Here is a 17,050-nt window from a genome sequence, read left to right as displayed (position 1 = left end):
TGCACGCGGAGCGGCGGAGGTGGTGCAGCGGGCCCACATGAGGGCAAGGCGGCGGCGGGCGCGCACGAGCCGCGAGGTCGACAGTGCCCCAAGCGAGCGCGAGGTTGACAGCGTCGCAGCGCACGGATGCGCGCAGAGCGGCGGGGGCAGGGCGGCAGCGGTGCAGCGGGCCCGTATGATGGCGAGGCGATGGTGGGCGCGCGCGAGCCGCGAGGTCGACGGCGCCGCGGCACGCACGCGAGGTCGACGGCACCGGCAGCTTCTTCCACGGGCCACGGCACGGCAGCTCGGTCAGTTTAGTTAGTACCGAAACCGAACCGAACTAATCGAGACCAAACTTAGCCGGTTCCCAAACTCCACAGGAACCGACCGGTTCTAGTTTTGGGGGAACCGAAATTCTCGATTCGGTTTGGTTCCGTTTCGGTTCTTCTCGGTTAGACCGAATGCCCACCTCGAAATATGGTCATCATGGTCTACATACAGCACAAACTCGTTAAACTTGTGAACAATAGACATCATCACCAGTGTGTCAGCATCAGAACTTAAAATTCTAAGCCCATCTGCAAGATCCTTCCCTGGAAGCAACCAAAAAACCTTACAGCTTGTACTCTTTAGATAATTAAGCTACCCAAGGAAATTATCTAACCAGAGAAGAGACTAACTATCTGCCTCACAATGATCAAAATAACTGACTTTACCATCAACATAAGCCCGTTTAGACCCCAGACCAACGATGAAACCCCCATGGTGCATCACAATCAGGGGCGAAGCCACGGCATGCTAGCTTGGTGCACAGGCACCAGGGTAATACTAACTTTTACCACTAAATTTACAAATATTTACCGTATATCACAAGAAAAAAATTGTTTGTTACCTAATGGGTGCACTACCTTAATTTTTATGTTAGCTTCGCCCCTGATCACAATCGTGAACTCATTACTGTCAGCACCTACATTGCATATACCAAACCAATTTCAAAGTTTCAGTTCTTTCGATTTCACAGTGCAAAAAAATGGTACAAATCAAAACCCTAACCAACTCAAAATTGTTGATTTTGGCTCAAACCTACCAATACATCCACCCAGCAATACCAAACAAACACCCATTTCACTGGTTAGGGTTCCGATTAACTCACCATACACGGGTGGCGGATCACCTTCCCGCCGCAACGAAGGCGCCATGACCCCGATTCGCCGCGGCCGTAGTCATCGATGGATGCCGCGTGGCACAGATGCCCCTCGATCCTTCTTCCTCCCTGCTTCCTCTGACTTCACCACCGATTCCGCCTGATCGCCGTCCCCGCCGTTCTTGGTCGCTTCTCCCAACCCTCGACGAACTCGAGGGGAGTAGAGGGCGACTTATGTCAAGCCAATGGAAAATAGGGGCCAACTTGCAAAATGACCACGCCAACCCACTCCCCTCACGTGCCCCAAAACCAGGCGGACGCCACGTTGGCGTGGCCACGTTGACAAAAAGTGCTCCAGTCGCGCTTTGGACCTGTGGTGCACGACTCAATTAGATTAGGGACCCAAAAATGTGTTTTCAAAGTTGATGGACCTATTCGACACAGCACTACAAATTTAAGGACCCCCATGCATTTCACTCCTGTCATTATTATATACAATCAGTAGAAGTTGTCGGCCTGATTAACATTTGTTTTGATCCAGTCACTCCTACCAAACCATTGCTTTCACTAATTCCTGCTGTGTGCATATTTTAAGCCAAAATCAGTTGTGGCTTTACTAATTCATTTTTAATCAAATGCTTTCACCATGTTTTATGCCCGCCCTGACAAGTGACAATAACAGCAATGGCCATTGAGACCATTGACCAACCGGCGCCTGCCCGAGTTAAGGGCAAGCACTAGTCCAGAAGTAGTCGTCGCGACGTCGCCCTTGCCTGGTCATTGCTTACCTGTCCAGCCAGCAAAAATCAAACAACTCTTGTGCTCGCAGCTTTGCATGCCTAGCACTAACCCTGCCAAGAATAATGAAGACCAACAAATCAATAACGATGCCGTCAGAGTATTATTCAAATAATTCGAAAAACGAAGCTGGCAAAAATTAAATATCCTTTGAACTGAAATGTCAATCTTGTTCTGCGCGCCTACACTACATGCGTGCCAGAAACTCTCAAACACCCCCAAACGAGATCGATCTTAGCAGGCTGCTATATATGTAAGCAAAGCTCCTCAACGTTTCTGACAAGCTGTCAGCACAGAAACGCATCGATCTATCAATTCGAATTGAGAAACTTTTTTTAAAAAATAGAATTGAGAAAGGAAGGCGCACGATCGAAGTCTAAGCATGGCGAGTCCGGCGAAGGCGGCTCTTGTCGCCGCCGTCGCGTTGGTGGCCGTCGCGCTGGAGGTCGGGCTCGTCGGCGCCAACTTCCGGGACGACTGCGACATCACGTGGGAGCCGCAGAACGCCAAGATGGACGAGGGGGGCAACCACCTCACGCTCTCCCTCGTCAGCAACTCCTCTGGTATACTTTTTGTGCAGAGATTTTCATCATTTCGCAAGTGCCTTCTGCTCGTTGTACTACTGCAATGTCAGTATGTCATGCGTGCCTTCTGATCTGTATCCATGTCTGTCGTCAGGCTGCATGCTCCGGACCAAGAAGCAGTTCATCTTCGGCAGCGTCTCGACTCGGATCAAGCTGGTCAAGGGCAACTCGGCCGGCACCGTCACCACCTACTACGTGAGTAGTCATCCAACAGCAACTGTAGATTAGTATCTCCTCCTCCATCACCATCATCATAATCAATTAATCATCGTAATCATCATCACATTCATCAGTAGTTCAGTTATTCATGATGCACAGTTGTGGTTGTATCCGAACATGAACAGACGTCGTCCATCGGCGACAATCACGACGAGATCGACTTCGAGTTCCTGGGCAACGAGACCGGCCAGCCCTACACCGTCCACACCAACGTCTTCGCCGACGGCGTCGGCCAGAAGGAGATGCAGTTCCGGCCGTGGTTCGATCCCACCGCGGACTACCACAACTACACCATCTTCTGGAACGAGTGCATGATCGCGTAGGTTCTGCATTCCTAGCGTATTCTTTATCAACGATCAGTGCGTGCCGTCGAAATTCAACAACCATAGCATGGACGAGAGATTGCCGACGACATTGACCTGCACGCTCATCGTTATGAACTCATGATGCAGGTGGTTCATCGACAGCATCCCGATCCGCGTGTTCCGGAACTACTCGGCGCAGGGCGTCCCGTTCCCGACGCGGCGGCAGATGTACGCCTTCTCCAGCATCTGGGCGGCGGAGGACTGGGCCACGCAGGGCGGCCGCGTCAAGACGGACTGGACCAAGGCGCCCTTTGTCGCCGAGTACCGCGACATCAACTTGCAAGTCTGCGACTGCGCCACCTCCGGCGGCGGCGCCGCCAGGTGCCCGGAGAGCTGCGCGTCGCCGGCCAACTGGTACGCCGCGCCGGACCTGTGCCAGCTGAGCAAGGCGCAGCTGCGGCAGATGCGCGCCGTGCAGCTCGGCTACACCATCTACGACTACTGCGCCGACGGCAAGAGGTACAACGGCACGGTTCCGCCCGAGTGCAGCATGCAGCAGTACTAACCAGATGAGTTGAGAGTGATCGATGCAATGCAACACATCATATGTACACTGAATTCATTTTTCTTTTTCTGTTTGACCTTCGAGTTTTGCACGTATTTTGTGTAATATGCAGTAGTGTTATTGGTTTAATTTGTTGATTATGGTGGTGTGTATCAACAATTAAATCGTTTTTTCATTTATTTTTATTGTGTTATTATATAAGTTTTTAAATGAACCAGACTGAAGAGAGCTGCATATTATATTAAAAAGAAGATGAAATTAAATTGTTGTGCGGTATCAATAGGAAAATATTGCTTCTTATTATTTTTGGAACTTATTTGATTGTTCAATGTAAAATCTTAATGTGGTTTAGGATTCGTGAACTCACATTGTTCCCAAAATGAAGGATAGGGTCTATCTAGTAGTTGCACCCGTTCATCTCTTGCAAATATTTACTTTGGAACTTCTAAACTGTATCAATTGCAACCACGAGCAGTACCAGATAGATTAATAACTACTACATGGCAATACACCCATAGAGAAGTGGTGGGCAAAAATCAGACGCTTGCGGCAATATTTGAGGGGATGGGCCAAAAATATTAGTGGTGCATACGAAAAGGAAAAAAAGTCACTATTGAATAAATTGGATGAGTTAGATAAAAAGGCAGAAACAACACCTTTAGACGGCAATGAGCTAAATCTTAAACATGCCCTAAACAATGGATTAACCGAGCTTTTAAGGGAAGAGGAAGTGAAATGGTATCAAAGGGCTAAAGTAAAAGACTTATTGGAGGGAGAGGCGAACACAAAATACTTCCAGTTAGTGGCAAGTGGAAACCATAGGAAGACTCGTATTTTCCAATTGGAACAAGAGGAAGGTCTAATATGTGGTGATATTGAACTTAAAAAATATATCAACAAATATTATAAAAAGTTGTTCGGACCACCAGATAACAATTTTGTGTCTATGGACGAGTTGCTACGTGATGATATTCCTCAAGTTTCACCACAGGAAAATGAGCTTCTAGTTGAAACCTTTTCTGAAAGTGAGGTAAAAGAGGCTATTTTTCAAATGAAAAATAATACAGCTCCCGATCTAGTTGGTTTCCCGCCTGAGTTCTATCAAGTCTTCTGGAATGTGTTAAAAGGAGACTTAATGGCTCTGTTTGAGGAATTCCATAGGGGCTCATTGCCACTTCACTCACTCAACTTTGGAACAATTATCTTGCTACCTAAAAGTACTAACGCAAGGAAAATTCAACAATATAGACCTATCTATTTGTTGAATGTTAGCTTCAAAATTTTCACCAAGGTAGCCACTAACAGGATTGTGAAGGTTGCCCAAAGAATCCTTAAACCAACTCAGACAGCTTTTTTGCCTGGAAGAAACATTATGGAGGGTGCGGTCATTCTCCATAAAACAATACATGATCTTCGCACAAAAAAACAAAATGGAGTAATTCTTAAGATAGACTTTGAAAAGGAATATGACAAAGTTAAGTGGGATTTTTTACAACAATCTTATAGAATGAAAGGATTTGACCCAAAGTGGTGTGAGTGGGTTAAATGTTTCGTAGGAGGTAATGTGGGGATAAAGGTGAATGATCAAGTGGGATCATACTTTCAAACTAAAAAGGGTCTTAGGCAGGGTGATCCTCTGTCTCCCATACTCTTTAACATCGTTGTGGATATGTTGGCAATCATTATGTCTAGAGACAAAGAACATAGTCAAGTGAAAGGGGTTGTACCAAATTTAATTGATGGCGGGTTGTCAATCCTTCAATATGCAGATGATACAATTATTTTTATAGACCATGATATTGAACAAGTAAAGAATTTGAAACTTCTTATTTTTGTTTTTGAACAATTATCTGGTCTTAAAATTAATTTTCAAAAAAGTGAATTATTCTGCTTTGGGGATGCAGGAGACCATAAATATCAATATTCACAATTATTCGGTTGCAATATAGGTTCTTATCCCTTTCGTTATTTGGGGACACCCATGCATTTTAGAAAGTTGTCAAATAAAGATTGGAAGGCAGTAGAGGATAGAATAGAAAAAAGACTAAGTGGATGGAAAGGAAAACTGAATTAATTATGTGCTCTCTAGTCTATCTATGTTTATGCTCTCCTTTTTTGAGGTCCCGAGAGGAGTCCTAAAAAATTGAATACTACAGGTCAAGATTCTTTTGGCAGAATGACGGGCATAAAAAGAAATATAGGTTGGTCAAATGGAACATTCTCCGTCAACCAAAAGAACAAGGAGGATTAGGGATACAAGATTTAGATATACAAAACAAATGCCTCCTAAGCAAGTGGCTTTACAAATTGTGTAATGAAGAGAGTTTGTGGCAAGATTTGCTTAGAAACAAGAACCTGAAGCATAGAACTTTAAGCCAAAGAAGTTAAAAAGTGGGGGATTCACATTTTTGGTCAAGCCTGATGGGGGTAAAAGACCAATCCCTAAATCTAGGGAGGTTCAAGCTGGTTAGCGGTAACCAAATTAGATTTTGGGAAGACAATTAGTTAGGTAACCAGAAGCTGAAAGACCAATTCCCTAATTTATTTAATATAGTACGAAGAAAACATGCAACTGTTGCAGAAGTACTTAGTTCGAACCCACTTAATGTCTCCTTCAGAAGAGCTTAAGTTGGGGATAAGTTAACTGAGTGGTATTGCCTTGTTGCAAATCTTGTACATATTAATCTAAATGAGGGGATGGATTGTTTATGTGGAATCTACATAAAAGTGGGGCATTCACAGTTAATTCAATGTATAGGCACCTAATCAATAACAGTTTCAAAGCTACACAAGAAATTTGGCATATGAAGATTCCTCTCAAAATAAAAATATTTATGTGGTATCTTAAAAGGGGAGTGGTCTTAACAAAACACAATTTAGCTAGAAGGAATTGGAATGGGAATAAAGCTTGCTGTTTCTGTAGTAAGCCGGAAACTATCCAACACCTCTTTGTTGAATGTCATTATGCGAAAAAGTTTTATGGCGTGCAATTCATCTTGTGTTAGGTATACCACCACCAGTAAATATAGAACTTTTGTTTAATAACTGGTCTAAACAGGGAGGGCACAAACACAATATATTCTTATTGACGGGAGCCACAGCTATTTACTGGTCAATTTGGCTCATAAGGAATGATATTGTGTTTAATAATTATAGACCAAAAACTTTTTTGCAGGTGCTTTTCAGGGGGACATATTGGCTCCGGTCGTGGGCTCTGTTGTAGCACACTGATGACAAAGGGAGCGGCTAGTCGAAGCTTGCCAGCTTCTAGAGTCTTCAGCTTTGCAGTTATTCGCGTCCCATGGATGGTTCTTCATTTTTTGTATTGGTCTTTAATTTTAAACTCAGTTTGGTTTAAACTCTAAGTGTGTGACTATAATAATTACAGACTGATGCCTCTCTCTAGAGGGGTTTGAAGCCGGAATTTTTTCCATTATCTAAAAAAAACATGAACACATCTTGGGTTCAGATGACGCTGATGGTCTCCTGACCAGCCCAAATATATGTTTGATCGACTGCAAAGCCAGCCCAGCCCATCTTGCCGTTCAGGCATGCGAAGCCAATCAATGGTTGCAGTGGAGCTAGGGATATAAACGAATGGGACACAGATAGATATTGTTGATATTGTATTTATTTTTACATTTTCTATCGGATTCGGATTCGGATAGTCTCAGATACAAATGCAAATTTAGATTGCTTCAGTTGCGAATACGAATAGATGTCTATATCAGATACGGGGTGAACCGATGCGGATCATGTCGAGCATGGATGTTTATTAGGATATCGAATAAAGGCAACATTTATTCATATCGCACATGTTGTAACACTCGAACATCCAAAGATTCTGAATTCTAATTAAATTATAATTAATGAAGCAATTAATACACAACTCTTCCAACAATTACATAGATGAGAGAGATTCGATTACATGACATTCTAACTTGCCACATAGCTTAGGTTGGAAATACACAATTATACGATACAATAACTTGTTATATTGATGATACTTGACGCACTCGAATTGATTCATCTATTTTGGAGGTTATTTTGAACTAAAAGCATGCTTGATTAACCACATTAACAATAGATTACATACCATTTTAGGCACTCAATTACACGACATTGGCATTCTAATTTATCACATGCATAAATATGTACGAGACATTAATTTATTGCTAGAGTTCGAATTATTATACGATATTGAGTTTTTTATTAAAATGGAAGGTTGAATTATTGCTAAAGTTTGACTTTAGTTCTTAAATTATACTATGAATAAATAAGATTCAACTTCTATAGAGTGGCAATAGATAGATTATATTTTTAGAAAAATTGTTAGTGCTAATTTTATATTTTTCTGATTTAAAATGAATTAGTTATAAACTTTTAGAGACAAATTTAATTTTTGTTAATGTATATATTTTGTATTGTAAAACTGGAGTTGTGGTAGTAGGTAGATTATATTTTTTAGAAATTTTTTGTACTAATTTTGTAATTTTCTGATTTGAAATGAATTAGCTATAATGTTTTAGAGTTTAAATTTGTTTTTTATTAAAAATATATATTATAAAACTATCCAAATTTAATATCTGAATCTGATATCCGAATTATGTGACCGGATATCCGATATTCAACAGAAATTACCCATACTGTATCCGAATCTGATATCCGAATTCATATCTGATAACTGAAAAAACATCGAGATATCTGAAAACAATATTTGAATCACTATCCAACACCTCTCGATCGGTCGGAAAATATCCGTACCATTTTACACCCCCTACTGAGGTAGACCAGGTAGCGAGGCGCTGGAACACCTCCGCACAAGTCCTATTCGAAGACACGCCGGTTACTGCCATACGAACCTACGCAGAAGGAACCTCATTAATTGGGCTGAATCGTTGGAAAGTCAAATTGGGCTGAATATATAGGATTGAAGGAAACATTAAGCAATCAGAGAGATATGTTGATTCTCATTTCCATAATTCATAATTCATTCTTCATTATTGAGGGGTGCTTTTGGATCCGATTAGCAGTAACTCGCGATACGAGTGATCGCGGAAGCGGTTTTCTACTGATTCGTGCCAATTAAATTCATTAGCCTGATAATTTGTTCTGTTCTTCTTAGGCTGCCGGGCACTAGATTCTATTTTCTTAGCGGGCCCGACTATCTGTCTGCACTTACTTCATGGGCGCGAGAAACGTGAAAAGCTTAATCAAATTTTATATTTCTCTTTGATAAATTAGTGCATGATAAAAAACCATGACACCAAACCAAGTCATACATCCTAACCAAACGAACAACCTAAATAAATAATATTACACTGGAACAAAAAAATGTAATTGGGACTAAACTTTTTTGTAGCATTAGAGACGAGAACAAAAGTTTTCCATTGGAACAAATTTTAATATTTGTTGAAATAGAACAAATTTTAGAATTGGTTATTCGAATTTGTTGCATCTAACCGGACCATTGTTCAAATTGTTTCATTGGAACAAATATTAGAATTCATTCAATTGAAACAAATTGTTCCATCAGAACAAATGGAACAAGTTATTCCGTTGGAACAAATATTAGAATTTATTCCATTAAAAGAGAGTATATGAAGATTATAAATGAAAGACATATAAATAAAGGTCAAAAGATGAAAGAAATAAAAATTAAAAAGAAATAACAAATAAAATAGGAGGAAGAATAGAAAATAGAATGAAGAAAAAAAGTAAATGAATAGGGGCTACCGTCCATCTCACCGCAGGGGTAATAGAAGGCATAGCCTGCCAGCCACGCACCAAGCCCGTACCAACAAAATGCAAAAATAAATAGAATCGGCCCATTTAGTGTGGCCACCTGCTACGGCGACAGGCGCTATCGCAGCCACGCCCGTGACAGCAATTATTCGCATCTCCGCACCGCCGTGCTATATTTGCTTGCTCCCCCGTCCCATAATAATCGCACGTATGGTATTCAAATGTGCAAATCATTGTAGCTGTGAAATTAGATTGTTACCCCTAAAAAGTGAAGTTGACATCACTAGCAGAAAAAGACGGCTCTGCCAAAGCTACGAATGAGCAAAGTCCAATAAACAAAGTTTTTTTAGATGGGAACTATTACAAAATGTTCTAGCACTACTACTCTGGCGCGGCAGGAACTTGCAGATCCAAAATTTGAATTGGCGCCATTGGCCCCACTATAAAAAGGCTTCAGATGCTTGACATCCTCCAAACTCAATACATTCCACCTTCAACCATGACCATAGATCTAAATATAGTATCAGATCAAGGAAGTGGAGAGCTATTGTCTGACCTGAATTAACAACCAGCTGACGATGGAGATGATATGCACCATCTTCAGCAAGATGAAGTCCATCAACTCACCGAAGGTCAGTCCCACTATCTCCAAGAAGAGGAACATGTTGGTGCCCATGGAATAAATCCTAATGTTCGTAAATGAATCAAGGTATGTTTCTCTTAATACCATCACATACAAGTAAATGTACTGTGTGTACAAACAACTTTCTGTCCTCACATTATTGCAATTTTCAGTTGTTCATGAAGACCATCAACAAGATGGAGATACCAGCTTTCAGGGTCCACATGAACAAGATGATTTTGGCCTAGACTTAGAAGCTGTTCAACATTAGCAAGAGATGTAACAAATGATCAGTAAGCCTCGTATCAACAACTATTTGCATTTACTATTTCAAGAGTACATTGATTAAAATATGTACACAAAGAGTTTTCTTTGATAATAATATTTTTTTAATACTCCTACTTGACACAATGTTTTCCAACTTTTATCAAATTTATCCTCACATGCAAGTCAAGAGTGCAACATGTCTTCTACACAACAGAATTAATTACATTAACATTATAATCATGCATGGCCTCTACTAGGTGAGTCAAACATTATTTGTAATTCCAATCACCATGCAATTTTATTTCCCATGACTTTAAACACCCGCTAGCGCCGGCGTGCGTTTTAATCCCGCAAGCAATAGGCTTGCCGATACAACCACCCGACTTCACGAGGTCGCCGATCCCGCCATGGGGCTTCATCAAGTCAGCACCGCCGGTGCCGGCCACCTTGCTGCCTCCACGCATCTGCAGGCTATGGCGGCGGCCGCCTGCAGCCATGCCCGCGCAAGGATGAGATCTTCAAGGGATGGGGAAGGTGTGTGCGAAATAAGAAAAGAGAGAAAAAAGAGAAAACTTACCGTGCATCGAGGCGTGGGCCATGTGTGTTGCAAACCGCATGCTCGCATGCAGGCTAATATGGGGACAACAGTATAGAAGTAAATGCACCTTTGGGCCAATGTTGTTTAATGTGCTGAATTGGAGTAATCATTATCTTCAGGCAATGAATCGGAATACTTAGCACGCCGCGATACATCGCTCTGCCGCGTTTTTTCCCTTTTTTTCCCTCTGTACTGAGCAGGAGCTTTCTTCGCGCGGGGCAGCACTCACGCACGGTCCGAGCAGCAGCGCGGCGAGCGGCGGCCCGCTTCTGCGGCCAAGCTCGAGCGCAAGCGGGAGGCTTCCGCAGCGGCCCACGCTGAGAGAGCATCGCGGCCCAAGCAAGTGCTGCAGTCCAGCTCGGGCAGGCAAAGCGGAGCGCCACCAGCCTGGGCTCGGGCATGCACGGCTCTGGCTCTGCCAAGCACGTGCAGGCCAGGTCGTGTGGGTCAGCCCAGGAGGGCGTGCGCCTCACGGGTCCAAGGCCCAGGCGCCCAGCCCTGCCACGGTGCCAAGGCCCAGGCGCTCACGAGACTCAGGTTTGATCTGTTTTTTTATGTGTTTATTTTCTGGACATATTTTTGCTATTTGATCCCTTGCTTAGGTTAGTTAATTAGTATCTGGTCTTGCTAACCTTTGCATGCTTAATTAACTTGTGTTAATTATCTTGCGGACTAAACGAACTTGAGCTCTTGTATGTGATCCATTGCTTGTTGATACTTTGCATATTAAGTTAACTTGTGTTAACTATTTTTTCGAGTCTCTATTTCTCAATAATCTTTTACATGCTTAGTAAGTACTTGATCTTTCTAATTGCTTCTATACCTTTGCATGCTTAGCTAAGAGGACTCCTTTTATAGTGAGTAGCTCTAGCTCTTTTGGTGAGGCTTTTGATCGGCTTGTTGGTGAAGCTTTGCTTTCACTTGATTTTGAGCTTTGCTAATCTTTGTTGAATCATCTTGTGCATGTTCAAGTGAAGTTTTAATGGTAGCTTTTTGCTCGAGCTGTTTGCTTCCGCTAGAGTGGAGCTCTTGGCGTTTTGGCTAATATTCGTTGTCCGCTTTGCATCGAGCTTTGCCTAACCGTTCAATATTCCTAGGGTGAATTCGTCACGAGTTGGCTTGTGTCACCTTGGTGGTTAGAAGAGAGAGGCGTGTTGGAGTAGCAATCGGGATATAGGTCTTGCTCTCATCGAGGGGAATTTTTAAAGAGCTCTCATTCACTCCCCCCCTCTGGTCATCGGTCTTGATCCTTAAATTCCTTTGCTACAAACAAAAAATAAAGCAACACAAGTCCATGCAAAGCAAAGAGAATAATGAGGCACATAATCTCTTCGAGATCCCCTTGTCATATGAAGCTTTTGAACAATTCTTGCAGTTTCATGATATTTTTGATCAAACACAATGGTCTAAGGATAATGATGTCTTGAGCGATATGTGAGACTCAGCTTCCTACACATGTGCAAGAGCATACAAATTTATTAAATATATAAAGGAAACGCAGGGATGTGTGCATCAAGCTTTAGATCTTATTTGGTTCCAAATAAATCACCTACTTATAAGTCAGGTGACTTATAAGTCATGGGTGTTTAATTGTTAAGTGACTTAAAAGGTGTGGGTCCCACACAGAAAAGGGGAATATAAGTTTTAAGTTGGGGTGGAGCTACTTAAAACTTATAAGTTGAGGTGACTTATAAGATAGAGTTGTTTGGTAAATTAAGTCACTTTTTTCACTTTTTAGCTTATAAGTAGGTGACTTATTTGGAACCAAACAGGGCCTTAAAGTGGATATGTAACTATATATTGTTGTCAGTTGAAATATAAAATTATCTTCTGGCTACTCTTAAAATCATTGTTTCAACTCTCAAGTTGATTCAACCTATGAAGTCTCCAGATCGACTTGCGAGCAACTCTGTTACAGCTGCAGAGACATCTGAATTAAGTGTCCAATTAGGCAGGTGCGATCAGTTCAATATCGCGGGAGCAAATTAACACAGCAATACAGCATAGTGATATTTGAGCAGACAAGATGAGTGGCCGAGCATGGGACTTTCCACCGTGGCATGCATCGTGCACCAATCAATCAACGTGAAGGTGACGCCGCGAAGGGCGCGGGCTAGACGCTGTACATTTCCCTCGTCTCCCTGTTGCCACAAATTAAATTTCCTTATTTCCCTCTTCACGGGCCTGGCCCCTTCGTCACCTGATCCTGATCGATCTCTACCAGAAGCTTCACGTATAGCACAGTACAGAGCATATTTCCCTCGCCCACACGGCATATCCCCCATCCGGGCCATCGCCCTGTGCTGCCACTGACCTGACAGCTTCTTTGGTTGCATGCTGAATTTGTTTACATTATTATCCAGATGAGTAGTCATCTTGGATAAATTAAACTTTTCAAAGAAAACTTGGATAAATTAAGAGTCCGTGGAGACGCTGTGCGCTGCGAGTTTGCTCAGCAACTCTATTTGAATATATTGCACTTGACCAGGTTAAGCGTTGTCCCTTTTTGTGGTTGTTGGGAAAATATATGGTAATGTACGTTGCTTGTTGTAAATTTTTTCTGTTAAGACGATAGGACTCTGAACTGTAGACTTCTGGAACTGGAACGTAACATTAACCCATCCATTGACCATTGTATTTCCTGTTCACCAAGAATTTTACTATAGCCCGCGTCCACTGTTTCCAACCACCATTATTGCTTAATAAGCAGATCAATAGCTAACCCAGACATAGAGCACATTTTACATTTTTTCCTAATTACAAGATGTTGACTAGCTGAATTCGAGAGAACGCGCATTTGTTCTCCTTGTGTGTGGAAGATAACTAAACACTCCATATGATCATGGTCTACTGTACAGGGCCCAAGAATATTTCTGGAAAATACTGGGAACATGCCAGCATCTCCAATTCATCAGATCTGATCCAATTCTTCTATCATTGCCATCCTCCATCACGATATGTATTTTTCTCTTGCAAGGACGTGCTAGCAATATCTGGACAACATGCTAGCTGTTCTCTTGCAAGGACAGTACAAGAACGAAAGCGGCAGTACTTCCTTCCTGGAATCTATAAAAGGAGATGAACGGAAGAACTTTCGAAGGAAAGAAAGGAAGCTGAGCCACTACTGGTGGTGCTAAGGAGGAGGTTAACTTACAGTTCAGGGCGTGCGGCGTCCCGAATGTTTTCTTTAGTTCTTATGAATTTTAATTTAGCGAAGTTGTGTTTGTTTCTTTTATGTAATTGACAATTTTTAAGACCTGGATCTTCTCCTTATATGATGTGGCCGGCAGTGCTCCTGCCGTTATTTTCAAAAAAAAAAAATCTTTGAGATCATATCTTGTCCCTGCTGCTTCCGTTGCTAGGCTGTTCATGGACCAGCACGATCTCCATCGGCTAGCTCCTCACGAAAGATTCCATCCTATCCGCCGCTGCAATCCTCACACATGTTGCTGTCTGCCATTGCCATGCATCGTCATCGTGCTGATCCATCCTTTGCGCAAGTACAAGTTTGCGATGCCGATTTCAGCAGTTACTTGTACTTGCACGGATCGGGCATGTACGGTGGAAATTTCAGGACCTACATACATAAGATGATTTATTTTTTGAAGACATACTGTTTTGCATTGATCCAACTGTTGATCCATGCATCCAGGTTCATCAATTCAAACCTCTGGTTGCAGTTGTTATCAATAATGGTAATAATGTTCTTCTTCTTCCAGCAACCAGCATGCAAGTTATATATGGCACACTATCTAGTTGATAACTTGACATGGGCCAATATTATTTTATATATACAATCAAGAACACACTTATTAGTATATATAGATGGACACGACTAACGTACGGCCGGCCGTAATGGCATACCCTTTTTTTGACCATATAGAGGTATCGGATTTCTCTTTTTGTAAAAAATTGGTACCGGAGTGCAACTTCATAAGATAAAGACAAAAAAGATGACATCAGCACATGCAAAAGCAATCTCAAATTTAAAAAAAAGCCATAACTTTACCCCCTGAGCATCAAAATTAAAATCTGATTGTACCATTGAATTGCCCTCAACAAAACCATCTAAACAAAATCTCACTTCAATATATTTCGATGATATTTTTTTCCCATGTAGTCCCAAAAAGCACTTTTATTGAAAGTTGAAAGCATATCGTAATAAACTCTGAAGCAATTTAGTAAATGTACAAACCCAAAAAAATTGCTTGATTTTAGGCTTTCTCCTCCCACCAGCCTCGCTGCCGAAAGACACAATCTGAACCACCTTTGCTTATTCAACTGCCCCTAATAGAATTGCTAGATCTACAAAGTTGTTTGGCCAAATTCTTCACATGCACACTGCTGGTCAAGCCTCACCCCCACCCAGTCCTTTTTGTTGAAGCTGCAAAATGTAGATGGCAAAAAAATCGACATGCTAGTTTGTGTGTTCTAGCCGTAATGTTGCAAAAAAAATGCTTAGACAAAATTGTTTAAATAAAGGTATTGTTATGCCTAGATACAACAATAAAATTATTTATTAGGAATCAATATTATTGCCTCTGTATAACCGTTTTATTGAGAACTCAATAAGGGATATACCGAAAAATACAATAGTACAAGCCTTACAGCCTAAGAGCATGTTATAGTGATGATTCACTATGAAAAATAAACTTGCATGCATAAAAATTATCAGGTTTCAGATCCTAAACACTGTTTTGTGTGACCAAAACGAGAATCGAAAACATGAAAAGAATAGAGAGTGCAGTTAGTATTAGGAGTAAACATCAGCAAGGCACCCTGGTAACAGAGATTGTTAGTTCTATATATATGACCTAATTCATGATCACATTTTGCTAATTCAGAAAATTGTCAGAAACACATTATTGCCCAATTCAGAACCATATTATTGCCTTAAACAATTGCATAATTTGCCTAATCTAGAACAACATTATTGCCTAATGAAGTACATATTTAGACAAAAAGAATGCAAGAAATGTACTTGCTATCACTATGTACTTATTTACTCGAGCTGGTTCATAATGCACACCATGTCTGCTTCATGCTTTGTACTTAATCTTCCCTGCTAGATAACCTGGGATCTTACAATGTAAGAATAGAAAAAATAAAGATGAATTAGAGAAGAAAGATGCTTTGTACTTAATGCACACCAACGATTTGCAGTGTTTTGCCTTGACCTTATGACAATATTGCTTGATCATAGTACATTTATTTGCCTATTCTCGTAGCAATTATTACTTTCTAACCGCCAAATGAAGTTTGGTAACTAATCGGATGCACCTGCAGGCATATCATACTAGCGGTGTCCCAACTATAATTCCTTAATAACCCAAATAACCTTGCTGCCTCGGGTCATGCAGCTGCATCACCAAACATAAACAACTCACCAAGATAAAAAAAAAGTTAAATGAAAAATGTGCTAACTAAGGGATGAATGCTCAGGTAAAGAGGAAGAAGTCCAGGATTTGCATGTCAACCAAATCACACTGCTCCAAAATGTACAGAGAAATAAACAAGGAACATTTAATTCAGAAAAGGTCTGTGCTTATTCATCCATTGCAAGCTAATCTATTTATCCTGTGATTGTAATGATGTAACAGACTTGATTCCAGACAAAAGGAGAATTTATCACACGAGACATATGGAATGTAAAAAAATGCTTGAACTAAAAATTTAAAATGCTATCTGAATAGTATTTAAATGCCTACTAAAGATTTGTTTAAATTCTTCTGGTAATCAACTTTTTTTAATTTTAGTTGGCACAAAGGAAATATAATGGAAACTAATGACATTGACAATTATGATCAACAAAACTGACGATAGGTAGCAAATAACTGGGCATGAATTGCAATAAGTATGGCCACTGTCACTAGCAGAGGACTAGTAATTACCCCTAGAGCATCAGTGTCATCAAACTCTCGCAATATTAGCAATTGAGGACAGTAATCAAAAGCACATTTGTCAACTATAAGGAACAAAGAAAAAAGGCTGCTGGTTAAATGTGTAAGAAACATTTGTGAATGTTCAAGCAAACCTCATCCTAGTGTGGCAGAACCGCCTAAATTATCCCGGCTCAAGTGTGCAAGCCATCACCATAAAGGCAACATTAGCTTAAACGCACTTCAAACGGAACAATTCTTGGTCTGTCGGGTAACGTCCCGATACAACCACCGATTCTCGGATCGAACAAGCATACCCCGCACGAAGGCGAGTCCAGAGAT

The 17,050-nt window shown here is 41.3% G+C and overlaps 1 protein-coding gene and 1 long non-coding RNA gene across 2 annotated transcripts; one reads left to right on the top strand and one right to left on the bottom strand.

Moving 5' to 3' along the window:
* The first annotated feature begins 248 nt into the window (after nucleotides 1-248).
* On the top strand, nucleotides 249-3,838 carry LOC120703498 (probable xyloglucan endotransglucosylase/hydrolase protein 26). Its single transcript, XM_039987606.1, has 4 exons — nucleotides 249-2,487; nucleotides 2,603-2,703; nucleotides 2,853-3,046; nucleotides 3,180-3,838. Exons 1-4 carry the CDS (start codon nucleotides 2,307-2,309, stop codon nucleotides 3,595-3,597), a joined length of 894 nt encoding a protein of 297 aa, XP_039843540.1. The 5' UTR covers nucleotides 249-2,306; the 3' UTR covers nucleotides 3,598-3,838.
* An 11,060-nt stretch (nucleotides 3,839-14,898) lies between these two features.
* Nucleotides 14,899-15,951, bottom strand: LOC120705138. Its single transcript, XR_005687800.1, has 2 exons — nucleotides 15,859-15,951; nucleotides 14,899-15,213 (listed from the first exon to the last, which is right to left on the bottom strand). It is a non-coding gene; the product is annotated as an uncharacterized LOC120705138 (long non-coding RNA).
* Between the last annotated feature and the right edge of the window lie 1,099 nt (nucleotides 15,952-17,050).

The sequence above is a fragment of the Panicum virgatum genome, chromosome 4K, assembly GCF_016808335.1.
Source record: "Panicum virgatum strain AP13 chromosome 4K, P.virgatum_v5, whole genome shotgun sequence".
Lineage (NCBI taxonomy): Eukaryota > Viridiplantae > Streptophyta > Magnoliopsida > Poales > Poaceae > Panicum > Panicum virgatum.
This window is presented reverse-complemented; position numbering and strand designations above follow the sequence as displayed.

Bases quoted from the DNA above. Each gene is read 5' to 3' on its own strand.
- LOC120703498 (XM_039987606.1), top strand. From the start codon at position 2,307: ATGGCGAGTCCGGCGAAGGCGGCTCTTGTCGCCGCCGTCGCGTTGGTG. The intron at 2,704-2,852 runs GTGAGTAGTCAT...GAACATGAACAG, and splicing joins GCACCGTCACCACCTACTAC to ACGTCGTCCATCGGCGACAA. The intron at 3,047-3,179 runs GTAGGTTCTGCA...CTCATGATGCAG, and splicing joins TGGAACGAGTGCATGATCGC to GTGGTTCATCGACAGCATCC.